Source organism: Anastrepha ludens, chromosome 6 (assembly GCF_028408465.1).
Source record: "Anastrepha ludens isolate Willacy chromosome 6, idAnaLude1.1, whole genome shotgun sequence".
In the NCBI taxonomy this organism is placed as follows: Eukaryota; Metazoa; Arthropoda; class Insecta; order Diptera; family Tephritidae; genus Anastrepha; species Anastrepha ludens.
The window spans coordinates 62,250,101-62,277,177 of record NC_071502.1 but is presented as its reverse complement, the minus strand read 5'-3'; the positions used below and the strand labels follow the sequence as shown (position 1 = coordinate 62,277,177).

Genomic DNA, 27,077 nt, shown 5'->3' with positions numbered 1-27,077 from the left:
GTGTTTTCCTTTGCTAAGTTTCTTTTGTATGCTGATGATATAAAAGTTTATATTCAGACCCGAAGCCATCATACGAATCTTTGCTGGCGATTGTTTAGTCTTTTCCCATTAAGTGACTGAGTTACTCTTCAAGCAGTACCTTTCTTTGATCTCGTTCATGGAGAAATTGATTGTCCGGTTCTACTAGAAAAAATACGTTTTTTAGAAAGAATACGACAGTTAAGATTTTTTTGCGTTGACTTGGTAGGACATAATAGTGCTAATACGCCACTCATTAGAATGTTGTCCGACTTTAATTATCTCTCAACCATTTTGGATTTGGACCTTTCTGGGGCCAAACAGTTATTTAAAATTTAAAGTAAAAAATGTCTTTCTATGTAAAAAATCAAACTAATACCTTGTAAATATTTGTTATTTGTTATTTTAGTTCTAATTTTATTATTTTTGTTAAAACTCAATTTTAATTTGTATACATTTTTTTTAGCAATTTAATGGTTTCTTATGTTGATAATTTAATTGTACTATACTTTTTAAACCTTAAATATTCTAAATTACTTCTTCTGCAGTTTTTACCTAATCTCTTAAATGTCTGTTCTGAATTTTATTTGACATAAACGAATAAATAAATAAAATTTACAAAAAGTTTGAAGCTTGGACTTACATGGTTTTTATAGCTATATTTTTATAAAAATATTAAAAAAAATTTTAAAATTAAATAAGCAGAAAATAAATTGCTAAAACTTTTTTAGTAACCCCGTTTTGTATATAAAATCCCATCTTGACCATTGAGACTGTTCAGCGTTCTTACGTAGATTATCTAGGAGTAGTTCTAGAAATCTGTTGCGTTATGGTTGGAAAAAAAAAATGATAAGTTCCATGTTTCAGAGCTCACCCACCCTGTGTGGAAATTGAAAGCAATCATCTATGGTCCGCAAAACGTAATTGTAACAGTCTTTGGCGAGACAATTTTTATGTATGGATGAATGTCGTCTACAAGTAGACTAAAACTGGGGATTGAGGGAGTTTCGAAATGCAGGAATAAAATAAAAGTGATAGAAAGACTATCACACTGCATTTATTGTTTGATTCAACTAGATTTGAGCAATTTTTCCTGAGTGGAGACTTTTGAACCAAAACTCCCGAAAAACATTCAGCATGCAACAAAAAAAAACAGTCTAATTTGAACTAACAGCAAGGTGAATATTTTTTGCGAGTTTTAATACATGATTTGCATTTTTTATGTCTTCTATGTAGGCGCGCGGCGATACAGTAATCGAACTCTCAATAGAGAAATCTGTACTAGGTCAAGAATCGCTGCATTTTTAATGACATTCGATGCCAAAGGTGTGCTGCGTAATTTTTGAAAATCATGTTCATAATGCGTAATTGCTTCCAATACTTTGAAAAGTAGAGATATCCGAGATAGGTGCAGGTTTCTCGAGTTTCGCTTGAGATCCTCTTCGCTATGGGATTATTTATACTAAGGGTGGTTTCAAGTTTAGCATTTTGTAGCGTCTCCTTATTAATATTATTGATGGGGATAGAGCTGAGCTGCGGCTTTAGTATTTATTGTGATTTATTTAAAGATTTAATCGCTTTTCCGAAAGGCACTTCATTATGAATTATAAGACCTTGTCACTAACTCTTCTTGCCGTCTATTATTTCATCAGCTGCCCGGTAACAACCCTTACATCAGTAGTCTTTGAAATTTACCATTAAAAGATTTTGGGCATAGAAAACTATTGAGCGTTTGCATACTATTTAGTGTAGCAGTTAATTCATTGGTTATTTGGGTTTTGAAGAACACTGTTGGGAATTTTTTATTTAATTTTTTATTACATTCTTGTACACTCGACTTTCATTTTTTGTTCGTGTCTGTTGTCGCAGAGAAAAATTTCGAAAGTATGATACCTCAACTCCTCCGCTTAATAACAAGTACAATGAAAAGTTTCGTTTTAAGTGCGATATGACTATAAAACCCCAAGACAGTATTCGAGTTCGTGATAAACAAAACAAAAAAAAAAAAAAAAAAAATTAACATATTTTTCTTACTGATACATTTTTGTATTAAAAATGGTATTTTCGTGTATATTTGTGAGATCATTGAAAATTTATTTGAGATCATTTAAATACTTCAAGCTTTTCGACAAATTTTCATCAAAGTTTCAAATGTTTTTGATCAGTTTTTAAAGTTTTAGTATAATAAAGTGCAAATTTTAACTCGCTGAAAATTCTCGTTGGTTTTTAATAGTCCTTCCTCCTGAAGCAATTCCACGTATCACCGCACGGACACCTAACGGACAATGTTCGGTAAAGATACCTACTCATTTTGAGAACTGCGGCTTTGTTAGCCTTAAAAGTTCCCTCGAGCTCCTGCGATCACCCCGTAGCCTGTAGGATCTCGCAACTTTGCACTTTAGCGCACTAGCCCAGCGCTCGCTAAGTAGACGCGAGGCCCATCTTTCGAGGTGTAGACCACAGGTTCCCAAGGGAACCACAATCCTCTCGATTTGTGATGGCCGTCTCCAGGCCAGCTCAACAGCTCAGCAGTTTCTCTATATGCTGCTGTGACCGGAAACATAGATGATGTAATCGAAAGAGAAGTCAGGCATTCACGACTAATTTCGAACGCACAAACAACGACCTCAAGGACCTAATTGCCGCTTGGCTGTCTGAGTATATATTTACGTCCTTTACAGTAATTACAGAAGCGAGCAACCAATCCACTGCCTCCTTAATTGCGGCTACTTCCACTTGGAAAACACTACAGTGGTTCAGAAGCTTAAATTTGACCTTGATGGGGAGCTCCTCGCACAATACCCCCTCCCAAGCTCTTCCGTCCAACTTCGATCCATTCGCAAACATGTCTGTTTACAAATGTTGCACACGACCCACTCCTTCCTTGAGGCAATATGATTGGAAATGGTACCGCTCGGACCCAGCGTGGGTGTACAATGATCCAGCACCCTGGCGATGAAATCAAAGTTTTTCTGAATACTAGAGTGTCTGTAGCTTAAGTCTAGCAGATGGCATGAACACCAAATAAAATACAACAATTAACTGTCTAAAAGCTACGATTTGTTTTCATTAACTATTTTTTGTATAGTGCCGTTAAGAATAAATGTTACGCCTACCGGCCAGAGAAAATTTATAAGTAAAACATGAAATCGTAATTGGCTTTGGTGAGATAAGTGGCGAAACTTTTGAAAGTGTACTGAGTGAGGAGCTTTTTTTCATGGCAGAAATACACCCGAAGGTTTGCTATTGCTTGCCGAGAGGCGACCGCCATTAAAAAAAAACTTTTTCTATCATTTGGTGTTTCAAGCACGGAGAATCGATCCTACGCACTTCCGAATGGTTGACACGCATCAATCCATTTGGCTACGGCGGCCGCTTTCTGGCAAGGCTTACTCTTTTCAATATAAAAAAGTATTGAAAAACATTTATGCGTCTCTTATTTATAGACGAATTAAATTAAACTGCAAACGTTAGATGAATCTCCCTGTTTACTAAGTTCATTTACGGCTAATCTTAAACACCTCTGCACTTGTTTTGCCCTGATTTTATCGTCATGCTTAATCTCCATTATACTGATTTGAACGTTTTATTTACTTTACTTTCATTTTTAAAACAAATGGCGTTTGAGAATATATGAAAAAATCTCGTGCTTTATTTTTATTTTATTTTTAAGTAATTCTTGTGGTCATCAACTTAATGGTACTCCCATTTACATATTAAGTACCAGCAAACAATGTATTTTCTACTGACCCTACATAATCGCCCAACTCTCATATTGTGCACTGCAACTCAACACAATCGGCAGCACCAGCTCGATTCAGTGGATTTGAGTTCAGCCAGGCGATGAAGTCAATTTTATTGCTCAACACAAGCAATGTTAAGCAACCCAGCTGCGGTTGCTGCTATTCACAATTACAAGTGACATTTACACAAACATACACATTTACATGCATACATACATATTTACACATCCAGCGAACATCACTGTATTGTTTTTCAATCTACTGGTTGCTTTCACTGCATTCTCTCTTGATTCATTCAGTCTGTGTAATTCTGTGTTCACTATTCAGAATTCAGTATTCAGTGTCCAATAGTGTCCATTGTCCACTGCATTCACCTAATAGTTATTGACCGATATTTTGTTTTGCTTATTTGTTGTAAGCATTCTCCTGTTGATTTCTTGCTTTTCCGATATTATGGTTTTTTTTGAGCATTTTACATTATTTGATTTTGGTTTTGTCTTCTTTTTCTCTTTTCTGTTTTCTGTTTTATTTTGTTATTGTTTTTGTTGTAATTCTGCTTTGTGTACATATTTTGTACTTGAGCTGATTGAACATCCAGCAGCGCACACAAATTGCTTCCTCGGTTATTTAAGGGTCAATAGGACACACCTTAAAACAATGTTTCATTATCCTGTCACCGAGTTTGGTGCATTTGCTTTGCTTGAGGGATTGACTGACATGGCTTTGTGACTGGGTGGTGTAAGCGGTAGGTAGTATTTGTGCGTGTAATTGAAAGCATTGTTAAACACTGGTATTGGACAGATGATTTTCGCATGAATTCAAAAAATAAGAAATAGTTAGTCGCAAATTTGATGGCGATAGTGAATCCAAGAAATGTAATATGCAAGGTCAAACTTATTCATTTATACATTACACTTTTTCTTGATTATTCTTCTTTTTGTTAATTCATTTGGATTTATGGAAAATATTTCTGCGGATGATTTAAAAAGTAAGGGATGGCAAAATAGCGCGATCATTTGTTCCGCCTCGTGGGGAGACTCTCCCGCCTTGAACAAATTCTAATACCCATTACCCCTTCCTCCGAAGAAGAAAGAATTTTGGACTGGGGCAGAGAAGGTAAGCTATCTGACGAGCGCTCGGTTGAGTATTTCTAAAAAATTTTAAAAACGGCGCACGTTTCACAGTATGCCGGGTACTCATTGAATATGTCTTTGTTCTACCAGGGAGATCCGCGCCAGTCCAACGAGTTTTTGCGCAATTAAAATGGTTGATGTCCAGAAAAACTCACTTACAAGTCAAATTACTGAAGTTATTCTTGCTTAACTAAACGTTATTTGGAACAACTACGACTATTTGAAAGAAAACCAGATTTTTTAAAGAAAATGTCATCGCGGCAAAAGTATTATTAGGGTGCTTCGACTTTTGATGAAGAAAAGCTTTCACAAATTTTTAAAATAAGAATTTTGTGGTAGGGAAGTAATTCGTTCCGTTTTGAAATATTGGTTACGAAATAAAATTTTCTTATTGAATATTTTTGCAATTTCAATAAAAAAGTTTTGCCAAAAAAAAGAGGTTGTCTGTAAAGTCCGTTTACTGACGATAGTTTAACGTGACGACGTCATTAGAAAATACTGATGGAACGGTTGCATTTTTCAAAAGAAAATTTTAATTTTATTTGTTTGATAGATATTTTGTATGGATACGAGTATACTATAGAGAAGGAGGTAAATGGAATCGCCATGAAATTGATCAAGTTACATTTACACAAAGGTGAACAATTACGAAATATTGACCAAATTCATGAAAGATATCTTCAATTTCGAGAAATTGTTCATTACCACACACACAGAAAGAAGGCATATGCAAATACAAATATGTGAATTTATATACGTATGCGCATTATCATACATATACATATGTATGCGCTCATTCAAGTAGGAGAGAGCCAGATGTCGATTGTTGCCGAAATGGGGGGCCGATTGTGCCTCTTTGTCGTTCGTTCCGCGTTCTCGCTTGCATTTCCAGCAAGGTAACGCCGCATTTTTTGGTGCGTGCAGCCGGCTACATCGAATTATAAGACGTTATCACGTCAAAAAACAAATGGGCGCGCTAGACTAGAACAAAAAAGATCCACGCGAATCTTACATTGTAGTTAGTTAAATATTTAGAAATTTTATTTCTCTATTCAACTAATAATAGTTAAACTTAGCTTTTATTCCAAATAAACTTGGGTGGCTCGAATCAAATGAGTGGCAAAAGCAAGTTTTTGATGCCGGGGAAGAAATATTTTCTACTGTACCAGTATTTAATAATATCCAAATCAATACCTAGTAAAACAAACTAAAAACTTGTTAAATGGGTTAACAACAACAATACATGACACAGTTGAAAGCAAATGAGATACGAACGAAAGAACAAAAGCAATGAAGTTGGTTGTCTCGTTTTTCTTAATAAGGATAAATTTCTTAAAGAGCTTTTCCAATTTGATTCCGAATCTCTGGAAAACCCTCGCCCTAACTCAAACTCCTTTATACAGCTACATATGAGTGATGATGAGTTTTGCATGGGAAATTCATCGACCAAATACGCCTTATTCTCACTGCGTTGAAATCCTGAGAGGATGAATGGCTATCCTAAACTCGCAATATTATGTAATACTTTTTCATTACCATTTGTATGAAAATAGCGCCTTTGAGTTATTTAACGCAGTGTGCATGTTGATATGATTGTAAATTTGTTTGTGGAAGATTGGGAATATAAGAAACAAGCAACAACAAACAAGCAAACTAAATGCGTTTGGTTTCTAGAGGTTCAGGGATCTGGATTCATAATTGTTTAATTTGAATAAGCGATTTGGTTTGTTTTGGCAAGCGGGCTTTTATTTCGGCCTAAAAAATGTTAGGTTACGGTTGGACTTTTTTACACAAAGAAAGAAAAATAAAAGACTCGTAAAGATCGAGCGTGTTTTTCAGAGGCAAAACTTTTTCCCAAATTTCGCAACCTCGGGGAAGGGAATAATTGTTAAATTGGGTCTTCGAGTCGAAATTCTTCCGGTGTTAGCTTCTGCAAAACTCGTATCACTTTAACTTTCGCAGCTTCAAAGAACTTATACAGAAAATACAGGATGTCCGATGACAACCGACGTTGATCTTTACATATTGGACTCCATACTCCGTGCCACCTGCTGGAGAAGTGATGTCAGGATGGCATTAACCTCGTGAACGGTAGTTTCTTTTAGTGCTAAAATGGTTTGTTGTTGGGTTTGTTTCATAGACTTTACTTTTGAGACTTAGACTTTACACAGAAAAAGGGGCCATAGGGGTAAAATTAGGTGTCCTGGGTGGCCAGGATATATCACCGAAGCATTATCGCTATGATCTCTCTGACCGTGTGTAGCGTGGCGTCATCTTTCTGAAATCATCTGTATGCACTGAAGGAAGAATGCTCTTTCACTATTGGTAGAGAATAATTGGTCTGTATGTATCGATAAGAGACACCGACCAAAGAAATTGCTTGCTTTCGATGGTCCAAGTATTCATTTGCTTGCCAATGCACACCAAACCGTCGCTTTGGGACTGTGAACTGTCTGTTGATGTTTTAGCAATTAATTCTGTCTTTTACGTGACCAATAATAGCAATTTTGCTTATTTATACATCCTCTTAAAAGAAAATGGGATTCATCACCTCAAAAAAAAAGAGAGTGATTGAAGGACGAGTCTCGCAGAAATTTTTACTCAAATATACTCTTTATGCTTAAGCGCTTGCACAATTTGAATTTTCAAAAGGTAAAGTCTTAGATACTTTTTCAATATTTCATCCACAACAGTTTTAGAAAGTCCCAGAGCAGCCGCTCTCGTGCGCATGGACTGACGCGGATTATCATGCAAACTTGCATCGACGAGTTTAATATTTTCATTTATTTTTCACTGAAAAGAAATGCAACTATATCAGTTTTTCAATCAATTATAAGTTCGGTAGGGATTTTCCGAAGTTTTGTGTAATGATATAAAATAGCTCTTTTTATTTACGAATGAAAAAATTGATTAATAGAATATCTAATATATGTGCTAAGGAATACTACGAGCGTGGTAATTTCGAAAATAAGCAGTGTGATACCTAATGCAGGAATCTTTAACTCCAAGTTGAGCGTAGGGCGACAACAACTCAACTTGGCCATCGAACACGGTTCTGTGCATGGACTCTAAGTTCATTCCAAGCCTTATTCAAATACCTCATTTCCGCCCCCGTTGAACGGCGCTATTTGGTTCATGGCCTGTCTACATATCGTTTTGCCTGTTGGAAAAGGCTAAATCGCAGGGCCTGTTTGGCGATGTTGTGTATGGCCATTGTCATTTCATTCTGCGGATTTCCGTCGCCACATCGGATTGATTAGCCTTCTTTAGTAATTTGGTGTTAAATATAGTTCGATGCTAGAAAATTCGTATTATGGGGCGCAAGCAGTGATTAATGAACGATTGGAGGCGTTGCACAGTCTTATAGCAGAGCGGACACATGCATGAAAACTCGCATGTTGTGCGAAGTTATGTTATTACTTTGTCAGAGCGGTGCAAGAGTGCTGGATGGCGCTTTGGCTTTCGTAATCCTGCTTTCATTGTCAGTCTCTCTTCCTGCATCTGCGGCGATCATACGAGTAGCAAATTAGCAAAAATTATATACGTTTTCAAAAAGCTGCGCACCCACTCTTAAAACATCTGATGAGCAGCAGTTCAGGTTAAATGCTTTTGTCTTTCCTACGGTGTCGTGACCAGCAGACCCATCTCGTCAGCATATGCTAAATAGTTTAAGTTTGTTGATCTGGCACTGAACACCTTTTTGATGGTTTTCGTTAGCAAAAGAAGCGCAGAGAACGTCTTCAATTATCAACAGGAAAATGATTGTGGGTAGTATGCAACTCTGCCGAACGCCAGTCAGTACTTGAAAGGGTTCCGATAATTTTCCTTTATGGAGAATGTGACAGCAAGCGTCGCTGTAGCTTGCCTTAATAAGGCCAACAAGTTTAATTGGTACTCTACTCCTCCCCAAAGCAACCCAGATACAGTCTCTATTTACGTTATCGAACGCCTTTTCAAAATCGATGAACAGCAGGAGAAGTTTGGTGTCATATTCGGTGCGTTGTTCTATGATAAAACGGAGTGTATTGGTATGGCCTGCATAGGAAAAACCACTACGAAATCCAGCTTGGCAGGAACTAATCAGTGACTCAAGGTGGATTTTTAACTCGTCAAGTATAATAAGCACCATTATTTTTGCAACAGCAGGGTAAATTTAAATGCATCTTTTACAGTCTTTCATGCCACCTTTCTTTGCTAGCTTCAAAATAGTTCCTTCTTTCCATAGAAAACTTCCAAAAACCAAACACTACCTAAACATAACTTTTCGAGCTGGATTTTCTTATTACACCGTGCGACAGAAATAAACTTGTTTTTTTATCTAAGAAACTTTTCACATGCGCGTAACATTAAACTATATATATCTTTTCTATCTATTTATTTTTTTGGACAACAAAAAAAGCCTTGCGCAAATCCTGGGGTCTGAACTCTAAAATGACCTTCTGGATCTACACCTAAATGGTAAGACCTATTGTACTATATGGGGCTTTGGTATGGTGGGTTAAAACAAATCAAACTACTGCTATATCAAAACTGTGTAAACTGGAAAGGCTGGCGTGCCTAAGCATCTCAGGGGCCATGAGAACTACTCCAACTGCTGGCATGGAAGCGCTTTTAAATTTACCATCGCCACATTTAGCAATACAAGAGGATGAAAAAAAAACTTAAGCCAGAAGATCTTACTGGACACCTCAATATCTGGAACAGGGTTCAACATGCAGTATGCATAATCCAGGGAAATGAGCACACGGAACCCGCAATCAATATTATTAAGAGATACAAGGTTATCTTCCCGTCTAGGGAAAGTGGAACACTAACCCAACATTGATAAATGATGACTCACAAAAATGGTACACAGATGGTTCCAAAACGTTCCGAAGAGTAGGAGCAGGAATAGTAGGGTCTAGAGCATACAAATCTCTAACACTAAATATAGATACAACAATTTTCCATGCGCAACTCCTCGCCATAATGCAAACAGTGGAAATCAAAACCCCAAAAGAGGGTTCGAGAAAGTAAAAATTAAAATACTTTCGGACAGCCAATCGGTTCTCAAAGCCTTGAATAGCTTCACATTCAAGTCGAAAGTCCTAATAGAGTGTAACTCAACAAACTGACCACTCATAATCAGGTCTCATTGATTTGGGTACTAGGACATGAGGGACACGAAGGAAACGAGAAGGCAGACTTTTATGCCAAAAAAAGGGGCAGAAGGGCTATTTATTAGGCCAACCGCATTTTTCGGCTTTAATACAAATAATATAAAGCAGGAAACCAAAAAACGGATCCAAACTAAAATCAGGGAACACTGGAAAAGCACAAGCGGCCTTAATCACTCCAAAAAGTTTTTGAGCTTCAATGCCAACAGACCAAAATCTGCTCTAACCTTAGATAAAAAGGGCCTCATACTACTCTGTGCGGCATTAGGCCACAGGAGACGCAGAATCCTGGGATTGTACCTACTAGAGGAGAAAGACCTACAATTGATCCCTCCTAAGGAGCTAGTTCGATTGCGCGGTATACTAAATAGTTATAATTAAGTAAATAGGGGCGCACAATAGATCGGTCTGGTCGTAGTGCAAAAAGGCCTTAGCCTAACCCGTACAACCATTACCATAATTGTTTTAAAGAACCTCAAAGTTTCAGAGCACTAAATTTTCACAAAATACTTTTAAATATTTATACTTACTACAATATATTAATGTAGATATCAAACGAAGGATAATATAATCAGCTTTTACGAAATTTTGCAACTTTATTCTTCTTGGGTATAGAGCCACAATTTTATGATTTTTTGAAAACGATCTAAGTCACTCCAGCCATTTAAGTTGAGTTCCCAAGGCCTTTTCACTTCCCTCGGGTATTAACACGTTGTGTTCGGGTACATTTCGTGGAGGAATCGTGCCGGACACAGAGATTTTACAGGCAAATTTAGTTATTCACTTAAATCTTAACAAATCGAAAATTATTTAATTTTTTAACATAAACTTTATGTATTTTATATCGAAATATAATATCATGCCGTTACATTAACCCGTACCGACATTAACCCGTACTAGTACGAGGCTCGCGCTCAAGTATCAATCGTCAGAAAACGTACTAGTTGTGTTCCGTTCCTTATGTGTTCACATACAATATCTGTTCTGTGGTTAAACCAACTGTTGCAATGCTCACTTGCGATTATTTGGTTTTGTATTTTTTTTTGCTCCGGAAGGAAACCCATTTGTGTTGAACTGGTACAGTACTAGTGGTTTTCATTCGACTCATGACGGTCTTAGCGAAATTGTCAATTGTGCCTCTCTTCACGCCTTCTTTGACGTTTCGAAACTGGTACTAAATTTGAGAAATCATATTGAAGGAAAGGAAATAAAGCTCTTACGCAGCTCGGGCTGGTGAGGTTGCCGCAGTTGTTAATTAAAGCAAATCTTTATTCTTTTAATTTGGGTATTACTCTTTGACTGATAGGTTCGATGCTTCCGATTGGTAAACAATTTTCAATTTGTTTACCTGATTGCACTAGGAAAAATATTTAAAATAACCAGAGTTATCGATATAGATATGTTTGTCTCTGGTGCGGATTAATTAAATACTTCCCACTACGCAGCACTTTCTGCGCGAATGCTTTTTTTTCGAAGAGAGAAGCCAACGTTTTGAAGGTAATTATAAAACCGTCTACCGTACTTACGGAATCCACTTCGGGAAAAATCAGTAAGATATTTAATTTCAAAGTAAGTAATTGATCAAAGTAAATCGTTAAAACTTATATAATTTTAATTAAATTATACAATTAGGAAAGGTTAGGTGAAGTGGCTGTCCTTCGACGCACCTAGGTTAGTTGGAGGTCCCTTGAGATACCATCGCAACTATCCTATCTATACTCTACTTGGTCTTCTCTAAACTATTGTGGGGCCTTTAAAAAGCTAGCTATATTAGCTTGTTTGAGGCTCGTAACATGGGCAATGTTGTCCAGAAAGGCGATATCGAGCAATCTTCCTCTTGTATATCCTGACCGCTTCTACAATAGTTATTGGATGGTGCCCTTAAGCTACTGGCATGCCTTCTTATTAGACAGTGCTCATATGGGACACATACTACGATTCTTATATCCCTCCTACTTAATTTAGTCAGCCTCTTAGAGCCACCCATTTTCCATTCAGACCACGTTTGCCTACTGATAGCGCAGGTGTTTAATTGTCTCCAGTTAGAATTAGCAACACTAATCGTGCGTTTATCTATTAGAAATTTACATATTGCCAAGGGCATACACATGTCTACCTTGTCCTGGCTAATTTGGAGCGAAAAGTCCAATCTAGCTAACTGCCTTGAGTAATGTTTATTGTTACTGTGTCCTGGTGACCAGTGTAGATTAATAGAAAAATACAGTGCAAGTAGTTTTAATAACTTGTAACATCCTTTTACTGTCTTAGACGAAATTATAGAATGACAACTCAAAAAAACAAATATAAAAATAATAAATAAAAAAACAAGATTTAACACTCTGACAGTTAGAGCTCTCTATATTATACAGGGTTGCCCATATTCGACGGACCCATCTGGCAACTCTGTATCTTTTGACAGAGACGTCAGATCGCTTAATGACATACCGCGTTAGAAGCATCAGTGCAAGCAGATTTTTACCATGGAACATTACATGCCACGCGAGCGCTCCCAAATTGTAGAAATTTACATTCAACGAAAGAAGTCAAAAGGAGAGGAAGAAGAAAATCATCATGTCCGATGAGGCTCATTTCTTATTGAATGGGACGGTAAACAAGCAAAATTGCCGTATTTACGCAACTGAAAATCCTCACGAAATTCAAGAGGTACCTCTTTACGACGAAAAAGTCTCTGTTTGGTACGGCGTTAGTGCGAAAACGATTATGAAGATGGTCAAGCTGTTACCGTCAATCAAGAGCATTATCGCGATATGATAACCCCGCAGCTCGCAACACAATCGATTTTTTGAAGAAACTGGTTCCTCGTCGTTTGATGTCGAAAAATGGCGATTTTGACTGGACACCGAGTTCACACCCGATTTAACGCCACCTGACTTCTTCTTGTGGGGATATTTAAAATCAAAGGTTTATATTAATAAGCCAAAGACCATAGAAGAGCTCAAGAACAACATCCGTGAGAAAATAGCCGCTATTCCAGCCGAAATGTTAGCTACAATTATGGAAAAATGCTGCAAAACGGGCACAATACGCCGTACAGGCTCAAGGCGGCCATTTGAGAGATATCATGTTCAAAAAGTGATGTCAACAAATCTGCTTGAACCAAATAAAATGATTATTATCGTCAACATCAAAAATATTGTGTTTTTCTTTGATTTAAAAAAAAAAAAAAACACATGGGTCCGTCGAATAAGGGCAACCCTGTATATTAGCATCTTATTTTATATAATGAAATAATAATAGTAACGTTTGTTTGTTTATCCTCTTGATAACTGGAGTAAAAATTATCCGCAAAGCTCTTTGCATTTTTTGAAGCCTAAGCCCATTTGAAATTACGTGCCTGAACGCTTTTCGAAAACATAGAGAAAACGGTTAAAATACTTAACTCAGCGAAATGTCTAGTTTGGGCATATACAATAGAATTGCAAGTATAAAAATTTTGTAGAATATTTTTAACCATTAGCTCTCCCAAAAAAGTGTAATTTGGACCCTTTTTGTTTGAAAACAAACAACACAGCATTTGTAAGGTTAATTTGTTGTAGAAAATTATACCTTCGAAAATTTCACTAGAGGTCTTGTATACTTCTTTACGTCCCCTGGTCGGGTAAAAAATTAATATCTGCACTAAGTTTGGTTCACATTCAGCAAAGATATGTGAAATATGTGATAATAGTGGAATTTTCGTGAAATTTCTGAAGATGGGAGTGGAAACGCCGATTATTTGAATAGAAAATAGAACGAAATAGGGCAGAAATTTCGTTCTCAAAAGATATTTCGAAAAATTTTACTAAAGTTACCAATATGACTTTTGTGACTATGCTATTTTAGCCGCATATATAAGGCTCGGCTCCTCTTTATTTGCTCAATGTTATATTTAAAAACAGAGATCTAATTTATCCACATATTATTATTAATATCCTCGTTTTTCAGGCATTGTGCGATTTTAAGCCGAAGTTTCCACTCTTCAAATTGATTGCCTTCTCCACGTCCACCTACGCAGTGTCGGCTACCAGCGAATAGCGCAAAATCTAAGCTACATATCCTCGGGCAGTTAGTTGCAGGTGTGCCATTGACACAGCATAAAGTGCATCGCCAGCACTGTCAGTTGAAAAGAACGATATTGGCGCGTTAAAAGGCAACGGGAGGTGCTGAGACGGGGAGTGAAGACGAATTAGCGATATAGGAGGCGCACAACCAACGAGACTATACATATTATGTGAGTACCAAAACGAGTGGAAGTGTCTGACAATGTTGAAACATGTTGCGCTAACCTGTTCATTCTTACACAAACACACAGATACTCACATTTATAAATATACGTAACACCATGCAATTTAGTTATGTATTTACTTTTGGCTATTTTTCTTTCCCCCATATTTCATGCATTTTCTCCATTTCGCAGAATGTCTTGTACAGTATCAGAGCTGCCGTCGGGATGCCACCTGCGTGGCATGGGCACTTCTTCGTCCTCTGCAGTGGCGGCTGCGGCAGTAGCGGCAGCGCAAAGAAGCGGTGACGGCGGTGGCACATCTAGTACAGTTGGCGGTAGTAATAGTGGTGGTCTCAATACGGGTGGCATACACGTGGGCGGCATGATGAGTACGACGAGTACGCTGGGCGCAACAACAACAAGTTCGCGCGGTGGTTCAACGGGGAATGCGGGGGCGAGTTTGCTGCCTGAGACGATGATGACGGCGACGGCGTTGACGACAAGCACAACCCAACGACAGCAGCAACAATCACAGAAGCCCTGCTGTTTTTGTTGGTGTTGCTGTTGCTCATGTTCGTGGTAAGTGGGAGCTTCGGTACGCTCAATAAAATTTAAAATATGAAGAACTTCATTTGAAAAGTGGTGAGGCATGGGCGCGGCGTTGTTTTGATATGCCTTGCACTTTTTGTGCTGCCCTGCCATTGCTGTGCTACGTTGAGATTCCACAGCTTGATACATACTTGAAATTTCATGTATCTGACAGTTTTCTATTTGCTCTCTATTTTTTTCTTACACTCTTCTATTTTAATTTTTTTCTCGCACATTTTTCACATTGGATGCTGTTGGCATATCGCTGTCGTACATTGCAGGGCAAAGTGGTGAGTAGAATTTATTAAAGGTAATATTAAATTAGTTTTTAAGTGCTTGAGGAATTTCACAAAGAGGATTTAAAATTCTTTTCTAGAAACTTGGCAAGCTAAGTTAATAAATAAATAGTTTGTAGAAGGAAAAAGTGGAAAAGTGAATAGAGTGGGTGGATATTATATTTGAATGCAGCTTCGAGTATTTGAGCTAAATATAGAAATATGCAAGCGAAATATTTATCATACGCCATGGTGCACTCGTTGGCGCTTATGAATTTTGTTGATTGGATTTAAACGACTTTCCAATATGTTTGGATGATTATTAAGCTGAGGTGAACAAAGAGAAGCTATTTGCAGAATCGGGAATTGAAAATAAATCAGAAATTGATTTTATGGCAGTTCAAGCTTTCGTTAAGAACTTTGAAGCAAAAGGCGTTTTATTTTTTAGCAGCCGTTTTTTAATTTTGGCACACTTTTTTATTTAGTGATTAACCATAATTTTTGCTCTTATACTTATAACTGGATTATAGATTAAACATCAAGTGATAGAAAATATTTTTTAGCGCCGCTGGGCATGAAATATCAAGCTTTTATAAAAATTGCTGCTATGCAAAAGCTTCTTCTAAAATCCATCTCGGAGGTGGCATAAAATGACAAGATTCTTGGATAACAGCAAAGCAGCATACACCGACGTACACCGATGTGACTGGGCATGACGTGTACTCCAGTGGCTGCCTTGGCCGATTTTCCACTGCGTGTGGATAGTTGGAGGAAGTGAATCGCTTGGAAGAATGCTGTTAAAGATGTAAAGATGCTGTTTTACTTTTAAAGTCTTCCTTCACGGACTTCATTTCCGATACTTTGAGCATTTGACAGCTTATCTAAGAGTGAAATAGTAGGGATTTTGTACCAAGCCGTCAAAGACAAATTTCTATTCGATGGCCTCCTTGATGGTTTTCAGTTACTCAAGCGGTTCAACATTTTATTCCTATTTATAGTTAGTTATTATTTGTTCGAAGCCAACGTGCATAGGACCGGGAGCTAGCCACATTGAAGCTCCATTTGCTTGACTGTGCTCACACATGCTACCAATATTGAAGTCAAGGTAGTGCTAAGCAAAGTCATCGAAACCTAAGCCAAGTCCATGAAGGTCAAAAAGAAATGTCGTAACTAATTCGCCTTGCGCTAGATGTCATCGAGTTAACTTTAAATTTTAGTGAAGGCTTTGCCATTAAATTCTCTTCTGAAATAGTTGCTTCTGCTGAGACATGAGATGCCGACTAGAGAATTTAACTAGCATGCAATATTTCACTGATAGCTTGCTAGGTGCTAGCTTAGCCATAGCTAAATAATTCCTAGCTTTTGTTTTAAAAAAGTATTTCGAAAACCTCAAGTTCTTATGAATAAAAATTAAACATTAGAAAGCCTTAGGAATTCACTTTGCCATGATTAAGTCATTCTAAGATTTACGCTGATCTAGAGCAGAGAACTGTGGCTTATGAAGCATTAGAGTAGATAAAAGATAGGTCGTAGTAAATGAATGACGGGTAAGGACGAAAAAGGGTAGGGATAAAAAAAGGCTCCGAAATTTATTCTTACACGGATTAGGAACCTATTTTTATGCACGTCAAACTAAGACAAGCGCTGGTGACATCATGCAGAGCTTTTTGCTTGATTTGTGACCCTTAAAAAAATGAGGGCTTTTGCGAGAGGGCTTAGTGATTTTGAGGGTCGTATACGTCGAGTAGTCCATGAAATCCTACGTAAAGTGCAGAAGACAGTTTATGTCGGAGCAAAGACGAGAACCGCGAGTTATCCCATAAAAAGCCTTCTAAACAAAATGAAGCACCCTGAAGTGTCAGACATATTATGGGTTTTTTTCTGTCCAAACAACCCAACAAACACCAAAAGATTAACTGCAGAAATAGCTATATTCTAAACCTACAGCGGTTAATGTTGTCATGTATAAAAAGTTTCCAGCCACTGTTATGGTTGTTCCGATCGTGTCATGCCACTCCATTTCTTGATTAAAGGAATTCGAGGGCATTCTGCTGCTGTATATCGAGGTTCTAAGGACAGTAGTGTAACCCTAGATTGACAGTGTATGCCGTGACAGTCCTTACATCTTTCACCAAGACTCTGCTCCTTCCCACAAAGCGATGGCGAAACAATATTGGATGGCTGATATTTTTCATGGCTGCTTAAATCCCCAGATCATAATTTTCGGGATTACTACCTATGGAGCATAGTTAAGCGTGAAACCAATAAGCATTCTCATAACACCAATTATTCTCTTAAGCCTGCAATTAATATCGTTATGATTAATATGAATAAGGAACTGTTGATTTGGGCATGTAATAGTTTCTGGACTTGTATCGAGGAGGTTATTGCAGCTAAGGTTAGGTTAGGTTTGGCAGCCGCATCGCACATAGAGACAACGATGCCACTTAGACCACGAAATGGGTCCGTTGTGAACCGCGGGGGCTGAGCTACATTTCCCTCTCAATATTAAACCATTCTGAGCTTTTGACAAAGCGTAAAAGGTTGTTGATACCTAAAACGTATAGATTATCTATATTCGTTAAGAAGTAGGATTTTAAAAATCGGTTCCGGCATGTGCAAAAAAGGTGTTGAATTGTTTCCAACTCCTCCTCATTTCTGCAGCTACGACAGAAATCATGCGTGTAAACGCCTAATCTCTTTGCATGATTTCCTATGAGACAATGTCCTGTGAGGGCCCCTACTAAGGTCCTGATTTGAAGTCTATTCAGTTTTATAATACTTTTGGACAGACGTAAATTTAGCCTTGGCCATGTTTGCCGAGCAATTTCACAGGTGTTAACGCTAATCCATCTTTGATTTGCAGACCTGATTAATGCGTCCTTAATGAGAAGATTACAAGTTGCGGGAGGTATCTCCATAAAATTACTTATGTCTGGCAAACAGGTACCTTCTCTTGCAAGTTGCTCTGCCCTACAGTTCCCTGGTATATCTCTGTGGCCTGGAACCCAGCATAAGATTATACGATATTGTTTGGCCATCTCATTTAGAGATTAGCGACAACATAAGACACTCCTTGATGTTGTTTGGAATGCATCCAGGGCTCGTAGGGCAGCTTGGCTGTCTGATAGAATGCAGATATCCGTTGATGATATTCTGTTTATCTTTAGCCATTTTGAGGCTTCATGGATAGCGTTTATTTCCGCTTGAAAAACACTACAGTGATCCGGTAGTTTAAAGGATTCACTAATAGAAAGCTCTTCATAAAATAAACCTGATCCTACACCGGTATCCATTTTAGACCCGTCCGTGTAGATTCATTAGGAAATTCCTTTCGAAGCAGAGAATGGGAGGGTGATAATCACAGTCACTGGGTATATCCGGGTAGGAGTCTAAGATGGTTGAATGTCCATGTGTGACAGTCTTCCATTGTGAGCTCGCTTTGAGCCTTAAAGCGGAGCAGGCCGCTGAGTATTTGCAGAAGAGATCTAGGGGTGGCAGATGTAGTATGATATCCAAAGCCATGGATGGCGTGGTTTTCATGACGCCACATATTGCTAATTCCGCTGATCTCTGCACCTTATTCAATGAATTAGAATAGGTTTTTTTCTGCATAGCACACCAGCAGGCAACATTTCCATATAGAAGAATGGGTCTGACGACAGCAGTGTAAAGCCAATGAGCAACCTTAGGTTTAATTCCCCAGGTCTTACCTAAAGCTCTCTTACAGGCATAGAAAGCTAGGTTCGCTTTCCTGACTCTTTCTAAGATGTTTGACTTCCAAGTCAGTTTCCTATCTATGATTAGCCCCAAGTACTTGGTTTCTTCCGAAATCACAAGAGCTTCCCCCTTGAGCATAATTGGGCTTAGTTGAGGGATTTTGTGTTTCCTAGTGAACAATATGAGTTGTGTTTTGTCTGGGTTGACTCCTAGACCACACTTTTCTGCCCACCTAGAAAGTATGTCTAAGCTATCACCTTACAGCCCACCGATTCCAGTATTAAGAGTTGCAGCTAAACTTTGTTGAAAAAAAGTCGCGAAGTTTCATTGAATTTGTTTAAAGGAAAAGTTAATTAATTTTATTTTCAAGTTATGCTCAAATACCGCAAATCTAGACTCATAGAAAACCAAATAGGTATCCAACATTTTGAGTATTTTTTACTATTTGCCTTTTGGTAAATTCGTGTCTATTACCTTTTTATAAAAGCTTCACTCATTATACGAGAAAAAGTATACAAATCAGTTTTTCAAACTTTGTGAGAAAATTATGAAAATTCTGCAAGTTTCCACCAAAATGTCAATAATTTTAGAATTTTTTTCACTCAGTTTAATAGCCAATTGAATTTTAGTAATAAATTGGAAGTTACAAGTGGCATATTAACGGTTTTTAATTTTAGACATTTTTTGTTCGGCATATAAAGGACGTTCGACAATTTTTTATGAGGAAGAAAATGCCTCACATATAAAAAAATTAATAGACGCTAAATGAACAAAAGTAAAATAGCGAAAACTGATAAAAATATCGCACACCTGAGCTCTTCCCCTCACTTTTTGAGTAAATACTGAATGAAAATGTGATATTGCCGTAATATGAAGAGAATATAAGCAAAGAAATTTGTAACGAAATTAACGTTTTCTAATATTTAGTCCAAAATGTGAAAATCCTGAAAATCAACTGGCAGAAATTTTTCCGAAATTGTTTATGGCTACTCCGACAGCCAAACAGCAATTAGGGACTTGCGCTTGTTGTTTGTGCGTTCGAAATTAGTCAGGGAATGCCTGGATTACATCTGAATACTTCCATATCAGGCTCATTTGGGTTCACGGTAACAGCTGGATAGAGGGAAACTGCTGGGCTAATGAGCTGGCTAAACAAGGGACCCTGGAGAGAGAGGGGACCCTCACCGCAAAATGAGAGGGTTGAGGTTCCCTGGAAAGATGGACCCCGCGTCAACTTAGCGAGCGCTGGGCTAGTGCGCTAACGTGCAAAGTCTCGAGATCCTACTGGCTACGGGTTGATTGCGGGCGCTCGAGGGAACTTTTAAGGTTAACAAAGCCTCAGCTCTCGAAAAGAGTAGGTAGCCTTACCGAACATTGTCCGTTAGGTGTCCATGCGGTGATGCGTTGGATTGCTTCAAGTCCTTTCTACAGAAGCTGTCTTGAGGATGAGGTGGAATTATCTCACCACCTTCTTCTCAGCTGTCCTGCTCTTGTCGGTAGGTGTCCATGCGGTGATGCGTTGGATTGCTTCAAGTCCTTTCTACAGAAGCTGTCTTGAGGATGAGGTGGAATTATCTCACCACCTTCTTCTCAGCTGTCCTGCTCTTGTCGCGCAAATATTTAGTAGCTTGAAAGGGTTAATACGAACATAATTAGCCACTGTTGATCGTCATCCTGTACTCCAAATCCCCGTCTTCATTTTTCCACATTTTTCCTGTCTGCGAATTTTGATTATTTGTCCAAGAGCAGCCATTTATCTTAACCTAATCTAATATACGTCTCATAAAAAAAGATGCTGAGCTGTAGCTTAAATATTAAAATGAAAAAATGTCTGTTCTGTGATGATTCTACATATCGAGTTAAAGAACAAAACTCTTGATCCTATTTTTCTGGTGAACCAAGTTGAGTATATCGTAAGAATAAGGCAAAAGCCTTAGCTGCTTCCCTTTAAATAATGTAAAATAATAATTGCATTATCAGGCACATAATTCTTCTTCTTCTTGATTGGCGCGATAACCTCTTAAGCTTACGTGAGAACAAAAAGGCAGATATGTCGTATTTGTAAAAAGTACAATAATATTAGATAGATATTAAAGATAACTTCACAGCAATATTGGTTATTCCCAAACTAACCTGCACGAAGCGAAAGGAGAGCACTTTTAATAGGCGACGAGCTTCTCATTTGAGAAATATGAATATGTAAAAATAAAAATGTTGAGAAATCAAGTCTCAAAGTTTATTAAAGGAAAAAAAAAAAAATAAATAAATAGTACTCTTCTGTTAAGTGCTTGAACGAGCTCCTGGTCCTTTTTGTGGTGTACGTCTTGATGTTGTTCCACAAATGGAGGGACCTACAGTTTCCAGCCGACTCCGAACGGCACATATTTTTTATGAGGAGCTTTTTCATAGCAGAAATACTCTCGGAACTTTGCTACTTCCTACCGAGGGGGAACGCTATTAGAAACAACTTTTCTATCATTTTGCCGATGCATGCACGCAGATTCGAACCTATGCACTCACGAATGTTAGTCACGCTCCAACCCATTCGGCTACGGCGGCTGCGAAAGTAAAAGTTTATTACTTCATGAAAGTTATAAGACTTGGTTTTTGAAATAAAAAGTTATTTTTGGTTGCCTTTTTACATATGGTACTCAGGGTATTGGTATGACATAGAATACCCAGAAGTTAAAGGTTAAAGGGAAATTTGGGAAATTCATGCGTCTGGCATAAGGAGGACGATATTTAATATGTTACTCAAAAGATTCAAATTTTTTTTATTTTCCCAATAAGTATCAAATGTCGACAATAAATTATTTCATAAGCCAGTTGATAGTTGTGAATGAAGAACACCTAAATGCAAGTATTTGTGGAAAAATTATCCAAACAAGTTCTCTAAAAAAGTTCAATTGGTAGTTAATTTTCCATTGAATGCTCAGCATGCAACTCTATACCATAAAAAGCTATGTTTGCAAATGTGACCTTTAGTCGTTCACTTTGCCATTTGTGAAATTCTATTAAATCTGTATAACTTTGCAAATAAATGTCATTTAATGCTGACTTTCAAACTGCTAACTAAATGCCAACAAAGAAAAGGGGCGCAAGTGAAAAGGAATACTAAATATAAAATTGTTGGATTTCAATGAAGTGTAGTTAAGTAAATGTGAAAGATGAATTTTCCAAAAACACATAAACCCATGCACAAGCATTTGTGTGAGTATGCATGGCTCTCTTATAGCAACATAGCTATGCGCAAGCTGATCTGATTGAATCAAACCTGTAAAGCACTCGGAAATACAAACGTTTCAACCACAAATGTTACGTATACGCCGAGTCGAGTGCTCAGCTCAGTGAGCAAAGCGCGAATATAGTCGAATCGTAGTGCCAAAGAGATAAGGAGAGTGTGCAAAGTTGAATATACATAGAGCACAGCAGCGCACCGGTAGGCAGATGGGTCAGTCGGTTAGTTGCCTGGTTGGTTATTTGGCTCACTGCTATTCAGCTCGGCGATGAATGCCTTTGAGTGGCGCAGCGCAGCGCAGCATACCAGTATATTAGCGCCGCTGCTGAAAGGTCTTAAGTACCCAAATTTTCGTTGAACTTTTGAACAAGCAAACTTTGCCATTCATTAAACGAGAATAAATAAAGTGGAGGTCAGGTAGGTTACATCTGCAAAGTTTAAGCGGATATACAGGATAGCCTTAGCGGGTGGCATCGATAGAGTTGAGTGTGCTAGCTAAAATGTGCTACCGAAGAACCATGTGGTTGGCATATTTTTGAAAATGTTGAACATGCTGAAATAATTGACAGTCAAAGCGAAATACAATAAAAGGAATAACTGCAAACCTTCCAGCTACAGAGAAAAAAATTAAAATAAATATTAGGGCATTTTTATTTTAGCAGTGAAATTCACGGTGGTTAATTTTTGTTGTTCCTTTTTAGCTTTGCTTTGTTTGGTAACTGTGAAGTTTTTACTGTCTGTCTCCTTTATCTTTTCAACTCAACTCAGCTTTTTGCTACTCCCAGCTTTGCACGCGTCAACGCATTTGTGCGGTCATGGTCGTTCAAGTGGCATTCATGTATGCGTGTACATATGTATACATATTAGTATGCTTGCTTATATTTCCCACAGCAGCTGGTGGCGTTGTTACTTACTTTTTCTTCATTTCGTGGCACAGCTGCTGTGATGGATGAGCTATAGCCGTAGGATATCTATGAAAACATGAACTGGAATGGCATGCACGTGCGGGCGCACAAAAGAGGAAGGAATATTACTTCTTTGCTCTAAAACAGAAATATGTGGCCGAAAATCAAATACGAATCGAGCGACGTCAACAACCGCAGCAAAGAGCTGCGTTCAGCAGGGCAACGGATTCATTAATTTAATTTTATGCGCAACGGTTATAGTACGCAAGCAAACACTAACACCCACTCATATGTTCGTGTGTATATGTATGCTTGTTTTGCATGCAGAAAATTACTGTGTTGGTGAGTTTGTGGCTGTAGGAAAAATCAAAAGACAATAGTTAAAAAATAAAATAAATAGTAAAAAAACAAGATTTAACTTCAAGCATATATTGTCGCAATTATGTGTAAATAGCAGACTGCTACTCAGAAATTACGCATACGCCATGTACGCCGAGAGATTGAAAAAGTTCAGTTCAAAGAATAGCTTTCTCTTTTATGTATTGCTGTGCCAATGTCCATTTGGTAATAATATTATAACTTCCCTAATTGCTCCAATCAGATTAGAAACATACCATATTACCCTAACTGCCACCACACCACATCACGACTCACCCCCTCTCCACAGCCAGTGCTGCTTTCCTTTACAATTATGTTGCCAGCTTGGAACAAAGTTGGAAACCAGCGCAGTTAACGTTGTTTGGAAAGTGCTGGAAATGTGGATGGTGGAAATGTACGCTCACGCACTTTATCCAATAAAATTTCGCACTCTGCGTATGTACATATATTTGTTCGGTAAGTGTGAAGATGAGCGTGAGAGAGATATGGATACTACTTCAGTTCATAAAAGCTCTCCTTACTCTATAATGAGCCTTTTTGCCAGGGGTACCAGCTTTTAGAAAATGTTCATTCCAGAAATATATTTAGAGGGGTAATGTTTGTTAGAAGACAATTTTGTGTTACTATCATTTTATTCATTATTTGGCGCATTTATGGTACCTGCCTTCCCTGATTAAGTGATTTATAAGTGAATTGCCTACGGTGAATTTTATGAAAGCATTTTCAAAGTGGAAATATACTTGCATCTTCGCTAGTGGAGGGCCTTTAAGAAAGAAATCTATTCTTATTGCCTTGGAAGCGTAGTGTACTGTTGCTTAGATCATAAAGGTAATTAAAAATCTTAAGTTTCTGATTACCGCGACCAGGATCTTCAGCTTACAAGTTCTTGACTTATTGCAGTTAAGTGTGATCAGTATCACCATGATATAAAGTGCGTTTTGTAACTATAGCAGAGGGACTTATTGACGCGTTTGTGGCAATATATTTATTTCTTAAATAATTTCAATAATTCTTTGACATTTCGTAAAGAAAAAATATCAACAAATTGCCACCTAAAATATTCTTAAAATAATTTGATATTGACTTAAAGATGGTTTATTTTCGGTTAAGTCAATAAAGTGGCTATTCCAAGTAGCGCTGTTTTGTTGGTCTGTGGGCTAGTTGAGCTACCCCGTCAAGCAGAAAAACTTATACTTCCACCTTTGAGCATTCAGTAAAACAACTTGTGAAAGTTCTTAGTAAAAAATTATAAAATTCAAATTTATTTTTTAAAAACTCAGTCCGGAGTACTAAAAACTAAAACTAGGTAATTTCGATGGTAATGAAGGTTCATGAATAATGTATAAGTAAATATTTAGTACTTCAGTTTTTTCTTTTCATATTCGATTAACTGAGCACACCATACATTTTTAGTTATTAGCATCGTCCGTGGTTGAAAATTCGACCATAACAATTCTTACTGTAAGTATGATAGTAGACTTTATCCCATTTGAACTATGCAATGTAGCTATATAAAAATTATAATGATTAACTTGACAAATATCAAGAAACTCTGTATAGGGGAGAGTTTGTTTGAGATTCCTGAGCTCAAAATGCATTTTTTAAACTTTTCCTGTGATAAAATACGTAAATTTGTCAATATCACGAAATAAGATTTAAGTTAAGTTTGTGTGGGAAGTGCCAATACCTAATGCTTTTCAACGCGAAAGTCTTAACTTATGTAACTGAGTAAAACTTGACTATTTTAAGCTTTTAATGTTGCGGAGAAAAGTGATTTAGAAATTTTAGTTTTTATGCGAGATGATACGTTCCCTTTTGCTATACTTACCACTTTTCACCCTAAGACAGGTATTAGCGATTTATTATTCGTGGCAAGTTTCAGTTTTCTAGCTTAATTGGTTTTAGAGAGTTATTGGTTTTCACATGTTGGTCCATATGTCAGATGCCACGCTTGAGGACGCCACATGCAGTAAACATTTCTGCATTAAAGGAAGTAATTTCCTCAAAATCGATGAATGATTCTTTTAAATCGGGTAAAGTGGATTTAATACATATTTTAGTATGAAATATTTATATTGAACATTTGAGAGAACGCGCTTAGCAGTTGTTTTAAAATAACTCATTTAAAAATTTCGATTCTTTCAGGTTTCACTATTTTTATTCAAACTAGACATTGAAATGTCCATGATAAGTACGTCAGGTACGCACAGAAAAAATCCGCCAAACAGTCAATTCGTGAATACCCAATTGTTGAGACCTTCGAGATATCGATGTCGAAGGTTGCTCAGCAACACTTTGCACTACAGCCGCAATATTCTCAACAGAACATTCAGTTTTTGGTCTGCCAGTCCTTTTCATATCCTCTAAAGAACCAGTTTCTTGAAATTTGTTTACCAAATTTTTGAATTGTCGACTCATTCCGTTGATTATTTCCAAACAAAAAAACAAGAATTTTCCGATATGTTATTCTTGAAGATCAACCATTTTCATAATAAGTTTCAATAATTTCAAAGCGTTGCTCTATCGTTTAAAATTATATATCTGTCTACTTGAGAAATATCAAAGATGGCATAAAAATAAAAAGCGGTACCGTCTTTTAATTATTCACTACCGACATCGGGTGGTAACTTTTGAAATGCGTTTAATAGTGATGATGATACTCGTATATGACTTATGTAGAAATTCTTGCGTAGCAAACCTTTGTGATGCTTACTTAATAGGTGCCGGTGGTCTAGAGCTCGAAAAATTTTGGTATTTTCAGGAATATTTTTTACAATAAAAAAATGCTTTTTATTTTTTTTAACTTTTATTTTACTTCTTTTACATACAAAAAGTAAAAAAAAAAATGTTTTAATAATTTAAAAAATGGCGCTAAAGCTGACCCGCCCGAAAAATTGGACTTGGACGGTGTTGTCCATTTTGACTCTTCTATTTATGTGAAACACAAAAACAAAAAAATATTCGTCAGTATGACTGTATCTATGCCGTTCGAGAATAAAAAAATAAGTTGGCAAAATGGTGCGGTTTTGAATTTCACCTCTAAAAATCGGGGGTTTTCAGTTTTGTAATCGAAAAAATACGAATTAATAATACGATTCTAGTACGGGATAGTCATTGATGTTGGTAACAACATATTAAAATTTCAGAAGGTTCGTTTGAATAGTCTTTTTTTGGTTTTGACAACACCAGGCCGAAAAAAGTAGTTTTAAGATAACTGAGTTTAAAGTTTTGAGAGTGCCCGCGTAACGAATCTGACTCTACCTGGTAAAACGGCTGTAGAATCGAAAATACTGGGAATAGCCTTCCAAAAATTTCACAGCATATTCTCAAAAGTTTATACTTTCGAAATATTAAACAAATCCCTTTAAAATTTAATAATTTTTTTATTTAAAAACCTTCTACAATTCCAAAATTTCTACTTCGTGCAAATTAATAAAAAAATGCAATAAATTTCAATCAAAAAAGTTTTTCTTATGCAGCCGATGAACTATATTTGCGTAAAAAAATTATTAAAATAAGTTTATAATGTTTACTAACACGATTTTAAGGACGTTTTCTGTGAGTTAAAAAATTATGTTCGTTTATCAATGTTATCTGCAGACTTATTCTAAACAAACCAATTTGTCTAAAATACAAATATCGAAATAATGTAATGAATGATGAGTAAATTTCGTGCAATTAGGTTGATTTAATTCAAA

At 37.1% G+C, this 27,077-nt stretch overlaps 1 protein-coding gene across 1 annotated transcript in view; it reads left to right on the top strand.

Moving 5' to 3' along the window:
- Positions 1-27,077, top strand: part of LOC128867518 (regulator of G-protein signaling 17) — a 97,359-nt gene that overhangs the window by 34,879 nt on the left and 35,403 nt on the right. The window contains exons 3-5 of the mRNA XM_054108794.1: positions 13,996-14,281; positions 14,468-14,854; positions 15,145-15,153. Coding sequence (XP_053964769.1) covers positions 14,469-14,854; positions 15,145-15,153 — 395 coding nt within the window. The 5' untranslated portion in view covers positions 13,996-14,281; position 14,468. The remainder of the gene's footprint in view (positions 1-13,995; positions 14,282-14,467; positions 14,855-15,144; positions 15,154-27,077) is intronic.